Below are 22,682 nucleotides of genomic sequence, written 5' to 3' on the forward strand. Positions count from 1 at the left end.
AGACCATACAGGGCTGCCCTTCACAGGGTCAACTCTGTAGGGGTGTTTCCACAAGTGTAGGACTGCCCATATTCAGGGTGGAACTGCCCATATTCAGGGTGGGATTGCCAAGGTACCAGGTGGAATTACCAGTGTTTGAGGCCCATATTCCAGGTGGGATTACCTTGTTTGGGATGGGGTTGTCCACGTCTGGGGTGGAGTGGTCCATGTTCAAGGTGGGATTGCCCGTGTTGGGGTGAGGTTGTTGGAAATTCCTGTTGAATGCCTCCTCATTTTGCTCAGATTCCACTCACAGTGTGTGTGTGTGTGTGTGTGTGTGTGCATACTTAATCACACTCTATGTGCACACATGCACACATACACACACATGCATACACACACAAGAAATAGACAGGCCCAGTCCTGCAGGGAGGCTGGAATAGTCTGGGTGGTCAGAGGCTTGGATACAGTCGAGTTTCCTGGGGCCCAGGTGGGGCCCAGCCAGGACCATGGAGCTCCACTCCTTCAGAGCCTTGAGCCCTGGCCTGGAGCACGGCTAGAGCACCCCCCTCCCCGCATCCCACCCCAACTCCCTATAACTCCTAGACTGTAGTCATGAATGTCCTTACAGGGGCTAAAAAATTCCCACTGATGTTTGTGGATTCTCAAAGCAAGTCCTAAACTTGAACCCTCATGCTGGCGGCCCCCTGCTTCGCCTTCTGGAAGGCAGCTGATGTGTTTCTTCTGATCTAGGGAACCCCTGGCAAAGCTGGCCCCACTGGGGGAACGGGAGACAAAGGCCCATCCGGGCCCATAGGTCCACCAGGCTCCAACGGTCCTGTGGGTGATCCTGGGCCAGAGGTGAGTGCTGATGGGGTACATGGGTCCTGACGCTGTAGAAGCAGCATGGCTTAGTGGAAAGAGCCCTGGGTTTGGGAGTCAGAGATCGTGGGTTCTAATCCCAGCTCTGCCACTTGTCTGCTTTGTGATCTCAGTTCCCTCATCTGTAAAATGGGGATTTAGACTGTGAGCCCCATGTGGGCCAACCTGATTACGTTGTATCTACCTCAGTGCTTAGAACAGTGCTTGGCACATAGTAAGTGATTAACAAATACCATTATTATTATTATTATTGTTATTATTATTAAATGGGGGCTGGTAAGCAGACAGGGATTGGTGAGGCAGGTGGGGGCTGGTGAGGCAGGAGGGGCAGATAGAACAGCATGGGGCAGCATGGGATAGGCAAGGCTGAAGGAGCCCTGTTTACTGCAGGGGGACCCAGGAGGGGCCTGTGGGCGACAGAAAGGCATAGCCCACAAACACGGGTCAAACAAGTGAACTCCGGGTTGTGCGGACATGGGTTTGTCCGGTGCTTCCAAACCAAGGCACTGAGCTTTTCCTTTGAAACTGCGCAGGGTCCTGCTGGGAATGACGGCACACCAGGACGGGATGGAGCCCTCGGAGAGCGGGTATGTCATTGGTCCTGAATTAAACCTGCGGGGTACCCAGGGTTGAAATCCATCCGGGTGTTTCCTCTGCCTCTGTGGCCAATTTATTTGAGCCCATCTCATTCCAGCCCCCCACCGCCGCCAGCCAACTGCCCACCTTCCACCTCACCAGACTGGCTTCCTCCCTGCTTCTCTTCCCCATGCCTGCCCCCAGATCGTTGATCTGGCTTCCTCCCTGCCCACTTTCACCTGCCTCCACCTTGCCAGTCGGGCTTTCTCCCTCCCTTCTTCCCCCTCTGCTCCATGCCTGCCCCCATCTTGCTGGTCTGGCTTCCTCCCTGCCCCTTGCTGCCCCATCGGGGAGGAGTGGAATTCGCTGCCTGGACCAGAAGTTGATGCTCTGGATCAGGACCCGACAGCTGTCTCAGAGCTGTACCTGGAGGGATTGAGCTCTCACTTGGGGGACTTGAGTGGACACTTGGAGCCCTCATGAGTCTCAGTCGCCATTGCTGACTTTGGGGATGCCAAGAGAGCCTGGGCAGCAGAGCTGCCATGGACGGGTTTGTTATTGTTGTGTCTGGGTAGCCCCATGCTGCCATCAGGCCACCTGTGGCCCTCAACAGCCTATGGGGTTGCTTCTGGCTAGGAAGCCTCTCCATCTGCATCCTTGGCTCCATTCACCCTGAAACCTTCAGACCTTCTAGCACCACCAGGGGATAGCCCTCTGCTCCAAGTTCTTCGGGGTGTCCTGGAATCGGGGGTAACTTTCTGGGGGTGGTGAGTAACTTACAACCTGATTACCTTGTATGTAGTCCAGTACTTAGAACAGTGCTTGGCGCATAGTAAGCGCTTAACAAATACCATAATTATTATTATTATTTATCTGTGATGGGATGATGTGGGTGAGTCATCCAACTGGAGCTTGGTAACTGTTCCCTAGACTCTAATTCCCTAGACTCTGAGTGCCTTGAAGGCAAGACCTGGGTTTTGTCCAGCTGGTAGATTCTTTAGCCCAGCTCTCGGGCCAGTCGATGCCAGTGATGATGATAATGATGGTGATGAGAATGATGTTTTGGAGGGAACTGGTGCCGATGACAGTGCTGGTTTTTAACAGGGAGATCGTGGTGATCCTGGGCCTGCAGGTCTACCAGGCTCCCAGGGAGCCCCTGGCACATCCGGACCTGTTGGCTCCACAGGAGACGCCGGACCCAGAGGAGACCCGGTATGTCAGTGGTGGGGTGGGGTATGGTCCGCAGCTAAAGAAAGGATGGAGCACTGTGCCAAACACTGTATCTGCCCTGAATGATTTTACATTCTGTTTCTTGTGTCACTTCCCTCTAGGGCTCCCGCGGTCCTGTGGGTCCTCCTGGAAGAGCTGGCAAGCGTGGCTTACCCGTAAGTTCTCCGAGACCCCTCATCCCAAATCTTGGGTTCTCTGAGACCCCTCCTCATGATCCCTGGGTTCATTGAGGTCTCTCCTCCAGAGCTGGTGATGATTTCTGGATAGGGTTGGTCCATGAGGCAGCTCCCCAACATTCATTTAAATGATCTTCTTGATCGGAAAATGAGATTTAGCTGAGGTCATGATGAGATGAGGAAGTGGATGTGCTTGAAAGGTCTGTAGACAAGGGCGTGTGGACGTGTTTGTGGACATGGGCCTGTTCACGTGTTTCCGTCAAACTTCCTTGCTCTTGAATAGACACATTTCTATCTAAATAAAATGATGTGTGGAGTCTTGACACTCCACCACACCCAAGGAACGATACCGAGAAGTTCACTGGAGTTGTTTCCGTTTGTTTGTTGTTTCTTTTATCCGTATGGCTGTGTTTCCAACCAGCTGTTTTTCTGCTTTGTCTCATTATGATTCGGCGGGATTGTGTGGGGTTGCTTAGTTTGATTTCCATTTGGGAAAGGAGCAGTGGGCTGGAGCAGAGTAGTTGCGGGGAGCAGGGAGCACTGGGAGAGGCACTCTGGCAGGCTCTTCCCAGAGCAGAGTGAACAGATTGTATTGAATGTGCTTCCAGGGACCCCAGGGGCCGCGCGGCGATAAAGGCGACCACGGGGACCGTGGTGACAGGGGCCAGAAGGGACACAGAGGATTTACGGGTCTCCAAGGACTTCCGGGTCCCCCGGTAAGTGACAGGTTTGTTGACCCCCGCAGGGAAAAGGAATGTGGCAGCCATTACTGTGGGCTTCCAGACACTCCCAAGAGGCCCAGCTGTGTGAGGAAACTGTCAGGGCCAGGGAAGGGCCTCACCCATGTGACATCTGAGATGGTCACCAGGCACCTGGGGCTATTGTACAGTGGTGTGCCTGTCTGGGCAGCTTGGAGGTGCATTGTCTGGCCCTTGCCCCATACCGCCGGGAGGCAGCAGGGTTGGGTGCTGGATTCAGTTCTATTCACCCTATTGTGTATGGGGTCAATACCAGTGGACCATTTGCAATGTCATTCCTGAGTCAGCTCCACCAGCCATCCAGCCCTCAACTAGGTGTCTGATGAGGCCCCAGGACACTGGGAGGAACTCTGGGCTGCTTCTCACCCTGGGTACCCACCCTCTTAGTGAAGGATCGACCATCCAGCCCCACTGACTTTCTCCTCTCCATCCCTGACTCTCCCCCCGTGACCCAGAATGGACTGCTACAAACCCCTGACTCTCCCTTGTTCATCCCTGACCTTCAGTCACCCAACACAGACCATCCAACCCCCTAACTCTACCCTATTCATCTATGACTCTCCTCCAGTGACTCAGCATGGGCCATCCTACACCCAAATCTCCCTCTCCCTCCCTGACTCTCCCCACAGTGACCCAGCATGGACCACCCAACACCCTGACTCTCCCCTCTCAATCCCTAATTCTCCCTCAGTGACTCGGCACAGGCCATCCCATACCTCTGACTCTACCCCAGTGAACCAGCACGAGCCATCCCATACCCCGACTCTCCCTCTCCATTCCTGACTTTTCCCACAGTGACCCAGTGTGGACCATCCACACCCCTGACTCTCTCCATCCTTGACTCTCCCTGAGTGGCCTGATACAGATAATCCAACACCTTCGACTCTCCCCAGGAGCTCCAGGAAGGACTAACTAACATCCCTTTTACACTCCTTCCCCTGGAAATGTGACCCTCTGTCCCCTGGCTTTGAGACAGTGTTCTCTATATGACTAGGCATTCCCTCCTATCCCATGATTATTCGGTTTGTAAAAAAAGTCTTTAGTTGGGGAACTTTGTCCAAGGCCTTTAGAGAATCCAAAGGCATTAATTAGCTTCCCCTGGGCTCCCCATTCTGCAGTCACTGGTTGGACCCCTAGAGAAGCTCAATGGAATAGCGAGGCAGGACCCCCAGCTTCCTGATGATGCCACCTGGCTTCTCCCTCCCGGCTGGGTTTTCCCAAACAGTCACCAATCCTTCTCTTGGTCATCGGTTCTTCCAGTGACGGACCTCAAGAGAAACTTAGACTCTATGGCCCCAGAATCACTTCTGGGGTGGCCTGGAGTTGTGGCCCATTTACATTTGGATTCTTGATTTTTACCCCCACAGTTCTGGGGATGCATGTTTTCATCAGGATCCTGGGGCCCATCAGTCTGGAGTGAGAGAGTCAGGGGTGTGGATGGTCCACACTGGGTGCCGAGGGGATTTCCTTAATATCATCATCCATGGGAGGAAATCGGGCAGGACAAGGTTATTTTCAGTGGCTTGCTGCCACTCCCTCCTCTGATTCACAAGAGCCTCCTTTCACTGTCCAGCCACTGAGGCTATTGTGACCAACCCCATGGTCGCTGACCCCCTGACCTAAGTTTGGAGGCTAGTTTTGGGATGCCTGTGCAGATTTCTTCTGAAAAATATCCTTTCCATGAGAAGAGCCCACCAGCAAGTATCCATGTTCCAGAGAAGGTTGGGGGCACCTCTTCCATGCTGGGTCCTGGACTTGTTTATGGCAAAAATAACCCACCACAGTGGCCACTTTAGGATATTCCCAGACCCCATAGCCCCATGTCCCTAAATGTCCAGGTGCCTGAGTGCCTGGGGGCTAGCCCAGCTGACCCTCTGTTTCTGTCTAGGGTCCAAATGGTGAACAAGGTGCATCTGGGATCCCAGGCCCATTCGGCCCCAGGGTGAGTACCCATGCCCAATGATCCCTGGTCCCTGATAATCAATGTCCTGCTTTCTCCCTAGAGCCTGGGCCTGGCCAGAGTGGGAAGTGGGCAGGGTGAAGGTCTCACTGATTTCCGAGGGGTCCTCTCCTCTTGAGAACCCGCAGCTCTGAAGGAGAGCAGCTTCCATTCTCTGCCCGGAGCGCAGGGGGTGCTGAGGAGGCAGATGTGGGTGCAGACACCAGGGAAGGGCACTGGGGACAGATGTTATTGATGACAGACGTTATGTGGGACACACACCTTGGGAGACAGGCACTGGTGGGACGAACCCTGTTGGGGACAGACACTGTGGGGGACAGATCCTGGAGGTTCAGATGCTGGGGGGCAGATGCTGGTGCAGCAGATTTTGGGGCAGACCCCAGGTGCAGATGCCGAAGAGACAGGGCAAACATGAAGAGGGCAGATCCCGGGGGCAGATGCCAAGAGCAGCTTAACACCTGGCTTCAAACAGCGGTGGTGTGGGTCAGAAGCTGCTTGCATCGGACTGAGCCCCTTCTGACAGAAAAGTAAAATGGGATGTGGCGGGCCTCCCCACGCGGCAACTCCTTGGCCACAGAATCTGAAACTCATGTGTCCAAGCTCTCTGTGTAATGTCCGGGGATGTGTGTGCTGATGACCTTGTTACCCCTAGGCCCATGTCCACTGAGGGCTGGGCCACACCATCCCCGGGACCTCCAGGACCCCCAGGGCCAGGAGCCTCTGCCCTGTGGCACATCCAGAATCATCAGCCTTGATCCGGTGACTCCCCGCCTGCCCCCATTCTCGGGTTGAAGCAAGGCCAAGACTAGATGCAGGGTAGACACAGGCATTCTGACCACAAATGTGCTATGGGGCTTCTGGGAACACAGCCCTGGCATCCAGCTCTGCGACCCATAGGCCCCTCCAGTCCGGAGCTGGAAAGCTAGGATCAGCTGGAACAGATTAGGTAAACTGGGATAGGCCGGCCCAGAGCAGGAAGATTGGGATTGGAAGGCCAAGCCTGCATCGGTGGCTGGAAGGATAGAGTGCTGAACCAAGACCATCCGTCACCATGAGCCTGTTCTGTCAATGGCTCCGCTACCACCATAGCGATTGTGCCAGTGTGCATCTTGAGGGGAAGGTCCCATCCCTTGCTGGGAAAAGGAATGATTGCCTTCTCTGCTTTGTCCCCCAGGGGCCCCCAGGGCCAGTGGGTCCTTCAGGCAAAGATGGGAGCCCTGGGCCCCTAGGGCCTGTTGGTCCACCTGGTGTCCGGGGGAGCATCGGCGAAGCGGGGCCTGAGGTAAGTGCCCCCCCGAACTGGAGTGAATCAAAGTGCTGCCACCTCTGGGAGTGGGGCCCGGTCAGGGGGCTGGGCGACGTGCTCTTCCAAGCACCCAGGAAGGATTAAGGTAGTCCCAACACTTGGGCCTATTCTAGGATCCAGTGATGGCCCTCGGGAACCACACTGGCAGTAGCCATGAGGGGTCCCTGCAGCAGGGCTCCCTTCTCCTGGGGTTTGGCTTCTCCAGATTGTCATTCCAACGTGCTCAAGCATGTCTGTTTGTCAAAATTGGATTTCTCCCATCAGTGTCTCCATCTCTGTCTTTCGGTGGGGATTCCAGAAATGAGATCTGGGAGCCCTGGGTTAGATCGAGAACCATGTTAGTTCGAGAGGCATGTTAGACTGGGGCCTGTTTTAGACTGAGAGCCCATATTAGACCCAAAGCCTGTGTTAGATTGGGAGCCCATGTTATACTGGGTATTTGTGTTAGACTGGGAGCTCGTGTTAGACTGAGAGCCTGTACTTAGACTGGGAGCCTGTGGTAGACAAGAGCCTGTGGTAGACAAGAGCCTGTGGTAGACAAGACCCTGTGGTAGACAAGAGCCTGTGGTAGATCGGGAGCCTATGTTAGACAAAGAGCTAATGTTAGTCTGGGAGCCTTTGTTAGCCTGGGTACCCACGTTAGACCAAGAACCTGTGTTAGGAAAGCAGTGTAGGCTAGCGGAAAGAGCATGGGACTGGGAGTCAGAAGTCTTGAGTTCTAATCAAGGCTCCACCTTTTGTTTGCTGTATAACTTGGGGAAGTCGCTTAACTTCTCTGTGTCTCAGGTTCCTCGTCTGTAAAATGAGGATTAAATCCTATACCCTCTACTTAGATTGTTAGCCCTATCTGGAACAGGAACTGTGTCCAATCGGAATACCTTGTACTTACCTCCATGCTTAGTACAGTGCTTGGCACATAATAAATGCTTAACAAATACCATTATTAGACAGAGAGCCCATGTTAGACCGGGAGCCACGTTAGATCAGGAACCTGGATTAGACTGGGAACTCGTGTTAGACCAGCATGGGGAAGCAGCATGGCGTAGTGAATAGAGCATAAACCTGGGTTCTGTAGGTCACGGGTTCTAATCCTAGCTCCGCTCTCTGTCTGCTGTGTGGCCTTGGGCAAGTCACTTCATTCTCTGAGCCTCAATTACCTTATCTGTCAAATAGGGATTGAGACTGTGAGCCCCATTTGAGGCAGGGACTGTGTCCGACCCACTTAGCTTGTATCTCCCCCAATGCTTAGTAGTCCCTGGCACAGAGTAAGTGCTTAACAAATACCACAGTTATTATCATTATTACCATTATTACTAGGAACCTGTGTTAGTCTGAGACCCCATATTAAAAGGAGAGCCCATGTTAGACCAAGGGCCCAGACCCAGGACATATGTAAAAAGAAAGTTCATATTAGACCAAGAACCCACAAGAGACCAAGTCTGTTTTAGGCCCAGAGCCCCGGTTAGACTGTAGAGTCATGTTAGTCCATGCACACAATGCTGGACAGGGATCGTGTCTTATCTGGCTGTCCTTTATCTTTCCCGGCACTGAGCACAGTGCTTGGAAATTGGTAAGCACTGAATAAATACTCTCACTAAATGGCAGGAACTTGGAAGCTCAAGGCTAGCCTCTTCTGTATTGCAAAAAGAGGGAGAATTCTGGCCCCTGCCCCTTGCCCCGCCTGACCCATGCAAGGTTGGCTTGTGTCTGCCTGCTCTTCACCTGAGCACTGGCTTGCAGAGAAGGCATTGGCCTTGGAGTTCCCAGCCCACCATTCCTCCCCACCCCAGTTTGCTCGGGCCCTAATCCCAGACGCTGGCAGCTTGGTCCCTCGAGCTCCAGGCCCCAGATAGGGACGGGGTGCCCCCCCCTCTGAGCATCGAGTCCAACCGGATTGGGAGGGTCCCAGAGTACGGCAATACTATCTGACTTCATTGCCTCCTCTCCCATGCCAGGGGCCCCCCGGCGATCCCGGCCCCCCCGGGCCTCCCGGTCCACCCGGTCACCTCGCAGCCGCCCTCGGGGACATCATGGGCCACTATGATGAGACCCTGCCTGACCCGCTGCCCGAGTTCACTGAGGACCAGGCAGCCCCCGACGACAGGAACAAGACGGACCCCGGGGTCCATGCCACTCTCAAGTCTCTGAGCAGCCAGATCGCCACGCTGCGCAGCCCTGACGGTTCCAAGAAGCATCCAGCTCGCACCTGTGATGACCTCCGTCTGTGCCACCCTTCCAAAAAGAGTGGTGGGTGGGCCCGGGCCCTGTGGACTGGAGGGCTGCCCAGAGTGAGGGTGTGTGTGGACCAGAGAGGGTGTCTGGTCCTAGTGCCAGCAGCATGAGAAGCAGCATAGCATAATGAATAGAGCAGAGGTCTGGGAGTCAGAAAGTCATAGGTTCTAAACCTGGCTCTGACTTTTGTCTTCTGTGTAGCCAGACAACTCACTTCACTTCTCTGTGCCTCAGTTACCTCATCTGTACAATGGGGATTGAGACCATGTGCCCCTCACGACAGGGACTGTGTCCATCTCAATTTGCTTGTATCTACTTCAGTGCTTAGTACTGTGTTTGGCACAAAGTAAGCGCTAAACAAATACCATTATTACTATATGGACCAGTGAGGGCCATGCGGATCAGAATACAAATAGTTCTGGTGTTAGAAAGGAAAAGTGTCCCAGGTAGACCTTGGCATGGGAAGGTGGTCCTGGGCTCTCTGAGAGCTGCAGCCGGTCTGCTGGAGAAACTTTTACCCAGACCTTTCCTTCCTGGCCTGCCCTTCTGGACTGTCCCGCTGGTCAGCCAGCATGACCTCGTGGACAGAACATGGGGCTGGGATTCCAGAGATCTAGGTTCTAATCTCAGCTCAGCCACCAGCTTGCTCAGCAACCCTAAACAAGTCCTTGAAACTTTCTGAGCCTCACCATCCCCCTTCAGTTATTGATTAAGTGCGAAGGGCTTTAGGGCTATTCATGCATATTTATTTATTGATATATATTATAAGTTTATCAAGAAATGCTCCCAGAAATCTCTGGGAGCTTGCGGAAGGGGAAGGAGAAGCAGGGATTTCAGGGGAGTGGAGGACTGGATGGGAGAGACATCTGAGAGTTGACTGGATGGAAAGCTGCTGTTTGGGTTCCTCTCAGCCCCAACTGTCAACTGTCAGATCTCATCCTGAGGCCAGGAATGAGTGAGGTTATCCAGGGGTCCAGCTCCCACGGCTGGGAACACATCACCCCTTCACTCCCTCTTCTTCCCTCCCCTCCTCCGTAGAGACAATTACTCTTTGTTCTTAAAGTCACCCCTGACTGATGGTGCCTCAGTTTCCAAGGCATCAGCTAATGCCTCCTGAGGCTCCTGCCCAGTAAGGAAACCCTTACAGTGTTGGTGATGTTTCTCTTCGGGTCTAGGAGAATACTGGATCGACCCAAACCAAGGCTGCGTGGAAGATGCCATCAAAGTCCACTGCAATATGGAGACCGGGGAAACGTGCATTTCAGCCGCCCCTTCCAGCGTGCCACGCAAGACGTGGTGGACCAGTAGGTCAGCCGATCACAAGCCCGTCTGGTTTGGTCTGGACATGAACCGGGGGTCGCAGGTGAGTGGGGGCTTTGAGAGAAGAATTGCCCTCTCAGCCTTTTCCTGCCTTGTGGCACTGCTCCGTGGGCACTGCTGCTCTGGGGACACTGCTGCTCTGGGAGCACTGCTGTCTGGGGGCACTGCTGTTCTGGGAGATCGGCTGCTCTGGGGGCAGTGCTTTTCTAGGAACACTGCTGCTCTGGGGGCACTTCTGTTCTGGGGGCACAGCTTGCTCTGGGACCTCTGCTGCTCCAGGGGATTGTCCTTCCAATGGGCTTCCTGCTCAGAGAGGGCGGCCTCCACGGCTCAGTTACCCAGGTCTCCTGGCCCCCAGGTTCAAAAAGTGCAGCACAGAATGCAGTGGGTCACGGCCCGACTTCGGGGCGCTTGTCATGACTCTGTTCTATTGTACTCTCCCAAGCAACTAGTATAGTGGTTTGCACAAAGTAAGCGCTCAATAAATGAGATGGATTGATTGATTATGGGAACCGATCACCTAGTGAAAGCAAATCCCCCCACCGGAGGCACCTCAACTTTAACCGTTTTGTTCCTCGACACTCCAAGAAGGGGGTGTCTGATGGGGGTGGGATGACAGGGAGAGGGTGAAGAAGGAGCAGGGACAGATGCTGCAAAACCACTGTCACCCTAAGTACCACCCACGACCGGGCCCTAGGGACACCGGGCAAACTGTGCGCTCATGGCATGAGGCTGCTGTGTTTTCCCAGTTCGTCTACGGAGATGGCCAGTCTCCCAACACAGCCGTGACACAGATGACCTTCCTGCGACTGCTGTCGCGAGAAGCCTCCCAGAACGTCACGTACCTCTGCAAGAACAGCGTTGGCTACCTGGACGAGAAGTCCAAGAGCCTCAAGAAAGCTGTGGTCCTCAAGGGAGCCAACGACCTGGAGATCAAAGCGGAAGGAAACAGCCGGTTCCGATACACAGTCCTGCAGGACACTTGCACAGTGAGTTGCCCCTTTAGGCAGATTCATTTCTGCCTCGGGGTCGGCTTTTCCCTTTCATTCATTCATTCAGTCGTATTTGTTGAGCACTTATTGTGTGCAGAGCACTGTACTAAATGCTTGGGAAAGTACAATATAACAATAAACAGACACATTCCCTGCCCACAATGGGCTTACAGTCTAGAGAAATCATTGTGGTATTTGTTAAGAGCTTACTACATGGCAAGCACAATACTAAGTGCTGGATACAAGCATATCAGGTTGGACACAGCCCCTGTCCCACGTAGGGCTCACAATCTCAATCCCCCATTTACAGATGAGGTACGTGAGGCCCAGAGAAGTGAAATGAATTGCCAAGGTCACACAGCAGACAAGTGGTGGAGCCTTCTGACTCCCAGACCCGTGCTCTATCCACTACACCATGCTACTTTCCTGACCCTCTGTCTCCTACCACTCCACAGTTGCTGGGCTATTTCCACACCAGTTTCCCTGTAGAGCATTGCAAAGGAAATTATTGAGGAGCAGCATGGCTCAGAAGGAAAAGCGTGGGCCTGGAAGCCAGGGAACCTGTGTTCTCATCCTAGCTCTGCCACTTGCCTGCTCTGTGACCTTGGGAAAGTCACTTCACTTCCCTGGACCTTGGTTCCTTTTTTTTTTGTGGTATTTTTTTTAAGCACTTCATTCATTCATTCAATAGTATTTATTGAGCGCTTACTATGTGCAGAGCACTGTACTAAGCGCTTGGGATGAACAAGTCGGCAACAGATAGAGACAGTCCCTGCCGTTTGACGGGCTTACGGTCTAATCGGGGGAGACGGACAGACAAGAACGATGGCACTCAACAGCGTCAAGGGGAAGAACATCTCGTAAAAACAATGGCAACTAAATAGAATCAAGGCGATGTACAATTCATTAACAAAATAAATAGGGTAACGAAAATATATACAGTTGAGCGGACGAGTACAGTGCTGTGGGGATGGGAAGGGAGAGGTGGAGGAGCAGAGGGAAAAGGGGAAAATGAGGCTTTAGCTGCGGAGAGGTAAAGGGGGGATGGCAGAGGGAGTAGAGGGGGAAGAGGAGCTCAGTCTGGGAAGGCCTCTTGGAGGAGGTGATTTTTAAGTAAGGTTTTGAAGAGGGAAAGAGAATCAGTTTGGCGGAGGTGAGGAGGGAGGGCGTTCCAGGACCGCGGGAGGACGTGACCCAGGGGTCGACGGCGGGATAGGTGAGACCGAGGGACGGCGAGGAGGTGGGCGGCAGAGGAGCGGAGCGTGCGGGGTGGGCGGTAGAAAGAGAGAAGGGAGGAGAGGTAGGAAGGGGCAAGGTGATGGAGAGCCTTGAAGCCTAGAGTGAGGAGTTTTTGTTTGGAGCGGAGGTCGATAGGCAACCACTGGAGTTGTTTAAGAAGGGGAGTGACATGCCCAGATCGTTTCTGCAGGAAGATGAGCCGGGCAGCGGAGTGAAGAATAGACCGGAGCGGGGCGAGAGAGGAGGAAGGGAGGTCAGAGAGAAGGCTGACACGGTAGTCTAGCCGGGATATAACGAGAGCCCGTAATAGTAAGGTAGCCGTTTGGGTGGAGAGGAAAGGGCGGATCTTGGCGATATTGTAGAGGTGAAACCGGCAGGTCTTGGTAACGGATAGGATGTGTGGGGTGAACGAGAGGGACGAGTCAAGGATGACACCGAGATTGCGGGCCTGCGGGACGGGAAGGATGGTCGTGCCATCCACGGTGATGGAGAAGTCTGGGAGCAGACCGGGCTTGGGAGGGAAGATGAGGAGCTCAGTCTTGCTCATGTTGAGTTTTAGGTGGCGGGCCGACATCCAGCACTAGCACTTCCTATGGATCAGGCACTGTTCTAAGTGCTGGGGTAGATTCAAGCTAATCAGGTTGGGCACAGTCTTTGTCCCATGTGGGGTTCATTGTCTAAATCCTCATTTTACAGATGAGGTAACTGAGGCACAGAGAATTTAAGTGACCTGCCTAAGGTCACACAGCAGACAAGTGGTGGAGCCAGCTTTAGAACCCGTCTTTCCGACTCCCAGGCCCAGAATCTTTCCACTAGGCCAGGCTGCTTCCCTCATCTGTAAAATGGGGATTCATTACCCGTTCTCCCTCCCTCTTAGACTGAGAGCCCCATATGGAGCAGGGACAGCATCCAATCTGATTGAATTGCATCCTGTACAAAGTGCAGTGCTTGACACATAATGAGTGCCTGGCAAATGCCACAATTATTATTACTATGATGATTACTCTTCTTATTGGTGAACTCCTAGAGCCCGCAGCTCCATTACCAAACCCAGAAAGTAGAAGGAAATGCCCATGCTACCAATCACTGTGTCTGGGGGTGTGTGCTATGAGGCCATGGGAGCACTGTTTAAGGAGGAGGCTGAGCGGAGCCCAAGGTGACGCCTGCCGATTCTTTCCCTTCCAGAAACGCAATGGGAACGCGGGCAAGACGGTCTTCGAGTACAGAACCCAGAACGTGGCCCGCCTGCCCATCGTGGACCTGGCTCCCGTGGATGTGGGCCAGGCCGACCAGGAGTTTGGGATCGACATCGGGCCCGTCTGCTTCGTATAAAGCGAGGCCCGGGCTGCCGCTGTAGCCGCCTCCGTGATGCCATCGTCAGCCCCGGACCGAGGGCCGAGACCCACTGCCCCGATCCCGGGCCCCCGGGTCCCGGACGAGAGCGGCCCGTCGGCTCCTGTCCCCGACCACCTCCGACCTCCTCCGACCTCCTCCAGAATATTTATTTTCTTACCGACCTCCAGTCTCAAGCGACCCCCTGCCAGCCTCCGGTGAGAGGGCCTCTGGTGTCGGAGGGCCGCAGAGAGGGCGGCCTGATGGAACACGTAGCTCTAACTCAATTCCTTCTCACTTCATCTCCCCCCGGTCCCACACAAGTGGCGGAACACCACAGTTCCTCTCCAGCATCAGCCCGGGGGCCGGGCAAACCCTCGGGACTCTTTCTTTTGCTTGGTTGCAGTTTGAGTAGCAGGAAAGTAGACTTTCTGGCTCCCGATCCCCTGTATAGACCGCTGGGCAAATCCTAGCCCTCTGTAGCCAAAGCCCTCCAGCGGTCCAGCCGATGGCTCGTGGAGGCTTTGGAAATGAGTTGTGCCAAGGAAGCCACCGTACGGGGGTCTGGCGGCTCTCCTAGTCGCCCGTCTCCAGGAGGTTTCTAGGAACAACGGGTGGCGGGAGGCATGGATGGGTCTGTAACCCCCACTTCATTCAGCTTCCTTCTGTCTCATCACCATCTCTCTTTGACCTCTCATTCCACGTCCCCGACTCCTCTCCTGGATCCCTGGGTCCTCAGGAGGCCCCAAGCAAGGAGGCCGCGATCGCAATTCCCCCGATCTGGCTGGCCTCTCTGGCTCTGTTTTCGGCCTCCTCCTGAGCCCACCAGAATCAAGGGGGAGTCGGGGCAGCGGGGTGGGATGGCCGACCCCCAACCGGCCCAGCCCCCGACTAGCCCAGCCCAGATATCCTGTGTTGTCTCTGCCCTCCGGGCCCCGGCCTTTCGGGGGCGAGATGGGCCCGTGTTTTTCAGTGTGGCTGGCCTTGTCTCGGAACACCGGGATGTGGTCATAGTCGTGTTTTGGTTTTCCACACTCAGAGGTGCTATGTGCTTCTGTCCCTGCTCCGAGGAGGCCGGAGCTAGGCAGGGCAGACATTTTAGGGTAAAAGCCATGGTGCTAAGATCCTTCTGTAAAGGGAATCAGAAATAAAGACGCTACTACCACTAAAGTGCTGTTGAAGAGTGTCGCTGTTGGGCCTAGCCGGGCCGCTCCCGCTCTCCCTCCCTCCCTCTGCGCCTGTCCCGCATGGACCCCTGGTGTGCCCTGCCTGCAGGCAACACGTGTTTCCCGGGTTGGTGCTTGGTTTCCATGTTTCTCCGTGTGTTTCCTGGGGGTGGAGAGCTGGGGCCAGCCCGGAGGCGAGGCCTGCCTGGAGCTTGAGCATGTATCTTTGCAAAGCATCCAATTAAATACACGCTTCTATCACGTGATTGGTTTCCCCGTGTGGAATTCCTTTTGTCACGTGGTGATTGGTTTTCCTGGGTGGAACTCCCTCTTTCACATGGTGATGGGTTTTCTGGTGTGGAACTCCCTTTGTCACGTTGGATGCCGGCACAGTCTGTTTGAGCAGCAAAGTTTGTTTGTAAGAACCAGACACTTGGCTCACCACACCTTACATAATCACACCAACACATCTACCACACTCAAGACAACGAGACCACCACACCCAACACATTTTAACACAATCAGACCACCACAACCAACAGTCAACACACCCAACACATCCAATACACTTAGACCACTACAACGGAGAGATTCAGACCACCACACCCAACATACCCAACACATTCAAACCACTACACCCACACATTCCAACTATCACAGTCATCATACAACACACCTCACAGGCCACCACACTCACCTCACACATCAGCCCCACCACACCTGTCACACTCAGGCCACAAGACCCACCCCCCACCCACTCACCCACCGTAGATCTCTAAAGGAGATTTAAGCCGGGTCAAGTCTATGGCAACCAGTATCTCAAACTCAGGTAAGGGAGGAACTGAAACCATTAAGGGTGTTGGTTTAAAATCAGCAGTTTGACACTAGTTTGGGAACAGAGGCAAAATTCACTTAGCCAGTTTAATAGAATGCTTTCGTTCAAAACTTGGTTTGTAGGGGGAGCTGGTGGGTTGAGGTGGGCCGAGGCAGGCTTTTATTCCAAACGTCAACTCAGAGCTGAGCTACCAACCATCATCTATAAATGCCAATTGGTTTCCTTGTAAATTTGAGGCTAAAACAGTCCATATAGTAATAGGCATGTGTATATGAGTGAATATATATATATATATATATGTATTTATATATATATGGAGAGAGAGAAAGAAGGAGAGAGAGGTAGAGAGAGACGGGGGGCACACCAAGCCAGGAAGATGCATCTAATGGGATTGTGCAGGAGAGAAAGAGAGATAACTAGGGAGAAAGAGAGTTCACAGGGCATAGAATTGTCGGCAAAACACCAATGCTCTCTCTGACTCTTCAACCCATACTGTTTCTCTGCAGTAGAGTGATAACCAAATGATAACAATAATGATGATAATAGTATCTGTTAAACTATTCTCCATCTATGCCCACACTCCCATCATTTTAACTCCCATCTCTATGTAGATGACTCTCAAGTGTACCTCTCCAGCCCCAATCTCTCTCCCCTACAATCTCACATTTCCTTTGCCTTCAGAACGCCCTTTTTGTGATATTTGTTAAGCGTTCACTATGTGACAGGCACTGTACTAAGTGCTGGACTAGATACAAGATAATCAGGTTGGAACAGTCCATGTCCCAATTTTAATCCCCATTTTTTCAGATGAGGTAACTGAGTCACAGAGAGATGAAGTGACTTGCTCAAAGTCACACAACAAACAAGTGACAGAACCTGAATTAGAACCCTGGTCCTTCTGACTCCCACACATGCTATCCTCCAGGCCACGCTGCTTCTCATCTCTACTTGGATGTCTCACCGATCCCTCAAATTCAATATCTCCAAAAACAGAATTCCTTATCTTCCCATCCAGACCCTGTCCTCCCATCATCCTTCCCATCACTGTAGACAATACCACTACCCTCCCTGTCTCACAAACTTGTTGCCTTGGCATTATCCTTTACCAACTTTCATTAATTCACACTGGAGAAGCAGCGTGGCGCAGTGGAAAGAGCACGGGCTTTGGAGTCAGGGCTCATGAGTTCAAATCCCAGCTCTGCCACTTGTCAGCTGTGTGACTGTGGGCAAGTCACTTCACTTCTCTGTGCCTCAGTTCCCTCATCTGTAAAATGGGGATTAAGACTGTGAGCCCCACGTGGGACAACCTGATTCCCCTGTGTTTACCCCAGCGCTTAGAACAGTGCTCTGCGCATAGTAAGCGCTTAACAAATACCAACATTATTATTATTATTATTAAATTAACATAATTCAGTGTCACCAAATCCTCAACTACTGCATCAGCCTCCTCGCTGACCTCTGCTTCTAGCCTCTCTCCTCACCAGTCCTTATTTCACTCTGCTGCCTGGATCATTTTTCTACAAAACCACTTAACGTTTCCCCATTCCTTAAGACCCTCCAGTGGTTGCCCACCCACCTTCTCATCGAACAGAAACTCCCCGCCGTGGTCTCTACAGTGCTTGATCAGCTTTCCCCTTCCTACCTAATGTTATTCCTCTCCCACTACAACCCAGGCTGGCACTTTGCTCCTCTACACCACCCTACCTATTGTGTCTCGATCTCATCTCTCTCTGGCGGCCCCCTTGTTCACGTCCTCCCTTCTGCCTGGAACTCCCTCTCCCATCACATCTGACGGACCACCACTCTCCCCATCTTCAAAACCTTTCTAAAATCACACCTTCTTCAGGAGGCCTGTCCTCCTGGAAGCAGCATGGCTCAGTGGAAAGAGCACGGGCTTGGGAGTCAGAGGTCATGGGTTCAAATCCCAGCTCAGCCACTTTTCAGCGGTATGACTTTGGGCAAGTCACTTAACTTCTCTTTGCCTCAGTTACCTCATCTGTAAAATGGGGATTAAGACTGTGAGCCCCATGTGGGACAACCTGATCACCTTGTATCCTCTCCAGTGCCTAGAACAGTGCTTGGCACATAGTAAGCGCTTAACAAATGCCATCATTATTATTATTATTATTATTCCCTGACCTTTCATCTCCTCAGCCTTTTCTTCCTCCCTTCTTGGAGGGACTTGGTTATTTATTCCCAAAGCACTTTGATACCCATCCCCAACCTCCCCCATAGCACTTAGGTACCTATCTTTAAGCACTTTGATATTCACTTCACCCCCAGCCCCACGGCACTCATGTTCACATCCCTATACTCTGCTGCTATCTGTACATTATTTTAATGTTGGTCTCTCCCACTAGATCCTAAGAACCAGGAGGGTAAGGATTGTGTCTACCACTCTAATATATTGTATTCCCTCCAACATTTAGTACACTTCACACAGTACTCAATAATTAGCATGGATAAATAATAATAAATAATATCTCACAGACTCCCCCCTCACCCCAGGTACTCTTCAGCATTTCTGTGCCCCCTAAACACCTGAACACACACAACCCCCATAGCACTTGTGTACTGATCTTTATTCTCCTCTGCTTCCTCCTACCTACCACCTCCCTCTGTCTCCCTTCTAGATGGTATTCATTCATTCATTCAATCATATTTAATGAGCACTTAGTGTATAAGGTCAAAGTGCTTGGGAGAGTACAATATAACAATAAACAGATGCATTCCCTGCCCACAATGAGCTGATCACCTAGAAATGGAAGTAGACATTAACCTAAATAAATTACACATATATTCGTAAGTGCTGTGGGGCTGTGGGGGTGGGGGGAACTGAAGACAGCAAGTCAGAGTGACACAGGAGAGGGAGAAAACGAAAGGAGGGCTTAGTCTGGGGAGACCTTTTGGAGAAGATGAGCCTTCAGTAAGACTTTGAAGGGGGAGAGAGTAAATGTCTGTTGGGTTTGAGGAGGGAGGTTGTTCCAGGCCAGAGGCAGGACTTGGGCAAGAGATTGGTGGCAAGACAGGCAAGATCGAGGCACACTGAGAAGGTTAGCATTAGAGGACTGAAGTGTGCGGGCTGTGTTGTAGTAGGGAGTAGTGAGGTGAGGTAGGAGGAGGCAAGGTGACTGACTGCTTTACAGTGATGAAGAGTTTTTGTTTGATGTGGAGAAGGATGGGCAGCCATTGGAGTTTCTTGAGGAGTGGGGAAACACAGCCTGAATGTTTTTGTAGAAAAATGATCTGGACAGCAGAATTAAGTGTAGACTGGGATGGGGAGATACAAGAGGCAGGGATATCAGCAAGGAGGCTGATACAGTAATCAAGGTGGGGTAGGATAAATGATTGGATTAAAGTGGTAGCAGTGTGGATGGAGAGGAAAGGGCAGAATATAGAGATGTTGTGAAGGTGGAATTGACAGAATTTAGTGTTAGATTGAATATATGGATTGAATGAGAGAAAGGAGTCAAGGAAAATGCCAAAGTTAGGGGTTTGTGAGACAGGAAGGACAGTGGTGCTGTCTACAGTAATGGGAAAGTTAGGGGGAGGACAGGGTTTGGGTGGGAAGATAAGAAATTCAGTTTGAGACATACTAAGTTTTAGGTGACAGAAGGACATCAAAGTAGAGATGTCTTGAAGGCAGGAGAAAATGCTAGACTGCAGAGGAGGAGAGAGATCAGAGCTGGAGATGGAGATTTGGATAGATTTGAGAGGTATAGACTGTAAACTCCTTGAGGGCAGAGATCGTGTCTATTAACTCTGTTGTACTGTTCTAATTATTTAGTACAATGCTGTGCCCTGGGAAATCATGGGGGCAGGGATCATGCATACTAACGTTATTGTTCTCTTCCAAGTGGGTGCAGTGTGGCTCAGTGAAAAGAGCACAGACTGGGGAGTCAGAGGTCATGGGTTCAAATCCCAGCCCCGCTGCTTGTCAGCTGTGTGACTTTGGGTAAGTCACTTAACTTCTCTGTGCCTCAGTTACCTCAACTGTAAAATGGGCATTAACACTGTGAGCCCCACGTGAGACAACCTGATCACCTTGTATCCTCCCCGAGCTCTTAGAACAGTGCTTGGCACATAGTAACAAATACCATCGTTATTATTATTATTATTGTACTCTCCCAGACACTTAGTACAGTGCTCTGCACATAGTAAGCACTCAGTAAATACCATTTATTGACTGATTGACCTGGGTTCTAATTACAGCTCTGTCACTTGCCTGCTGTGTGCCCTTGACCAAGTCACTCCTCTGTGCCTCAGTTTCCTCATTTGTGAAATGGGGATTCCATACCTGTTCTCCCATTTAGACTGTGAGCTTCGTATGAGAGAGGGAGAAGTCACATGGCATAGTGGATTGAGCACAGGCCTAGGAGTCAGAGGTCATGGGTTCTAATCCTGACTCCATCACTTGTCTGCTGTGGGACTCTGGGCAATTCACTTCACTTCTCTGGGCCTCAGTCACCTCATCTGTAAAATGGGGATTAAGAGTGTGATCCCTATGTGGGATAGGGACTGTGTCCCACCTGATTTGCTTGTCACACAGCTGACAAGTGATGGAGCCACGATTAGAGCCCAAGACCTCTGACTCCCAAGTCCGTGCTCTTTCCACTCAGCCATGCTGCTTTTCAATACAATAGAGTTGGTAGACACATTCCCTGCTACCTAGGGAAGCAGAGTGGCTTAGTGGCTAGGGACTTAGAGGACCTGAGTTGTAATCCCGGCTCCACCACTTGTCTGCTGTATGAGCTTGGGCAAGTCACTTCACTTCTCTGTGGCTCAGTTACCTCAACTATGATTTTACAGATTTAATTTAATGAATTTATTTATATTACTGTCTGTCTCCCTCTCTAGACTGTAAGCTTGTTGTGGGCAGGGAATGCATCTGTTAATTGTTATATTCTACTCTCCCAAGCACTTAGTACAGTGCTCTGCACATAGTAAGCGCTCAATAAATATGACAATGAATGAATGATGACTAAAACTGTGAGCCCCATGGGGGACAGGGCCTGTGTCCAACATCATTAGCTTTTATCTACCCCAGGGCTCAGTACAGTGCCTGGCACATAGTAAGTGCATAACAAATGTCTACTAACAGTCCCTTGTCTGTCTACTTGTTTTGTTTTGCTGTCTGTCTCCCCTTTTTAGACCGTGAGCCCATTGTTGGCAGGGATTGTCTCTATCTGTTGCCAAATTGTACATTCCAAATGCTTAGTACAGTGCTCTGCATGCAGTAAGCTCTCAATAAATACGATTGAATAACAAATACCATTAAAACAAAAAACAAAAATTGAGCCTTATAGTCTACAGGTTAAAAGACCCCTGACACCCAGGCCCAGGTTCTTTCCAGGAGATCATGCCACTTCTGTTTCTTGGGGGGGGGGGGGGTTTCATGGTATTTGTTAAGTGCTTAATACGTACCAGGCATTGTACTAAATGCCTGGGTAAATGAAAGATAATTGGGCTGGACATAGTCCTTGTCCCACATAGGGCTCACATTAATCCCCAATTTACAGATGGGGTAACTGAGGCCCACAGACATGAAGTGACTTGCCGAAGGTCACACAGGAGATAAGTGATGGAGCCAGAATTAGAATCCAGGTCCTCTGACTGCCAGGCCTGGGCTCTTGCCACAAGTCCATGCTGCTTTGTTTATACATCAGGACAGAAGGGCTCAACTCAGGGATAGATTAGTTGTACTCTCTGCTTGGTGATTGACTATATTCTAAGCACTTAGTACAGTACAGTACTCTGCACATAGTAAGTGCTCAGTAAATACTATTGAATGAATGAATGAAATGAATGACTAACCAACACCCCCTCTCACTCCCCCCACTGCCACTACCCAGACTCTCCTGCTTGGCTCCCCATTTTTCTTAAACTCTGCCTCTCAACCCAATCACATCTTTAGAATGGGTTTCCCTACGGATCCCATGCTCTGTATTTGTGGTTTTCACTCATTCCCCACAACCTCCACAGTCCCCTGGCTCCACAGTCCCCCCCAGCCCTCCTAAATTCTCTGGCACCCCTGGATCCCTTTGCTCTTATTAGCCCCCATAGTTCTCCCTCTGCCCCCTTGGCTTTTCAGGCCCCCAATCCTCCCAACCTCTATCCCCCTGTTCTCCTGGATCTCCAGGCCTCCTGGCTCCCTAGTCCCTCATTCATTCATTCATTCAATCACATTTACTAAGCACTTACTGTGTGCAGAGCACTGTACTAAGTGCTTGGGAAATTATAATGCAACAGTAAATAGTGACATTCCCTGACCACAATGAGCTCACAGTCTAGAGAGGGGGAGACAGACATCAATACAAATAGATAAAATTGCAGATATATGCATAAGTGCTGTGAGGCTGGGGAAGGGCAAAGAGAGCAAGTCAGGATGATGCAGAAGGGCATGGGAGATGAGGAAAAGTGGGACTTAGTCTGAGAAGGCCTCTTGGAGATGTGTCTTCAGTAAGGCTTTGATGGGTGTGCCTGGGGAGGAGTAATTGTCCGAGAGTCCCCTTGGCCCTCAACCACTCCAGTTCCCAAGGTCCCCAGCCCTCCAGTCTCTCAGGCCTCCCTGGATCCCTGAGCCCCCAACACCACAATCCCCTTGGTCTCCTCTGGGTCCCAAGTCTCCAGCTCTTCTGGATCCCTGGGTCCCCCTGGCTTCTCGGGCTCCCAGGCCCCCTGGTCTCCCTGCCTCCCCAG

At 51.8% G+C, this 22,682-nt stretch overlaps 1 protein-coding gene across 1 annotated transcript in view; it reads left to right on the plus strand.

Moving 5' to 3' along the window:
• COL5A2 (collagen type V alpha 2 chain) overlaps positions 1 to 15,152 on the plus strand; it is a 114,974-nt gene extending 99,822 nt beyond the window's left edge. The window contains exons 44-54 of the mRNA XM_029069261.2: positions 733 to 840; positions 1,395 to 1,448; positions 2,542 to 2,649; positions 2,769 to 2,822; positions 3,452 to 3,559; positions 5,490 to 5,543; positions 6,736 to 6,843; positions 8,823 to 9,114; positions 10,275 to 10,462; positions 11,169 to 11,408; positions 13,836 to 15,152. Coding sequence (XP_028925094.1) covers positions 733 to 840; positions 1,395 to 1,448; positions 2,542 to 2,649; positions 2,769 to 2,822; positions 3,452 to 3,559; positions 5,490 to 5,543; positions 6,736 to 6,843; positions 8,823 to 9,114; positions 10,275 to 10,462; positions 11,169 to 11,408; positions 13,836 to 13,982 — 1,461 coding nt within the window. The 3' untranslated portion in view covers positions 13,983 to 15,152. The remainder of the gene's footprint in view (positions 1 to 732; positions 841 to 1,394; positions 1,449 to 2,541; positions 2,650 to 2,768; positions 2,823 to 3,451; positions 3,560 to 5,489; positions 5,544 to 6,735; positions 6,844 to 8,822; positions 9,115 to 10,274; positions 10,463 to 11,168; positions 11,409 to 13,835) is intronic.
• Positions 15,153 to 22,682: the final 7,530 nt, after the last annotated feature.

The sequence above is a fragment of the Ornithorhynchus anatinus genome, chromosome 7 (assembly GCF_004115215.2).
Source record: "Ornithorhynchus anatinus isolate Pmale09 chromosome 7, mOrnAna1.pri.v4, whole genome shotgun sequence".
In the NCBI taxonomy this organism is placed as follows: Eukaryota; Metazoa; Chordata; class Mammalia; order Monotremata; family Ornithorhynchidae; genus Ornithorhynchus; species Ornithorhynchus anatinus.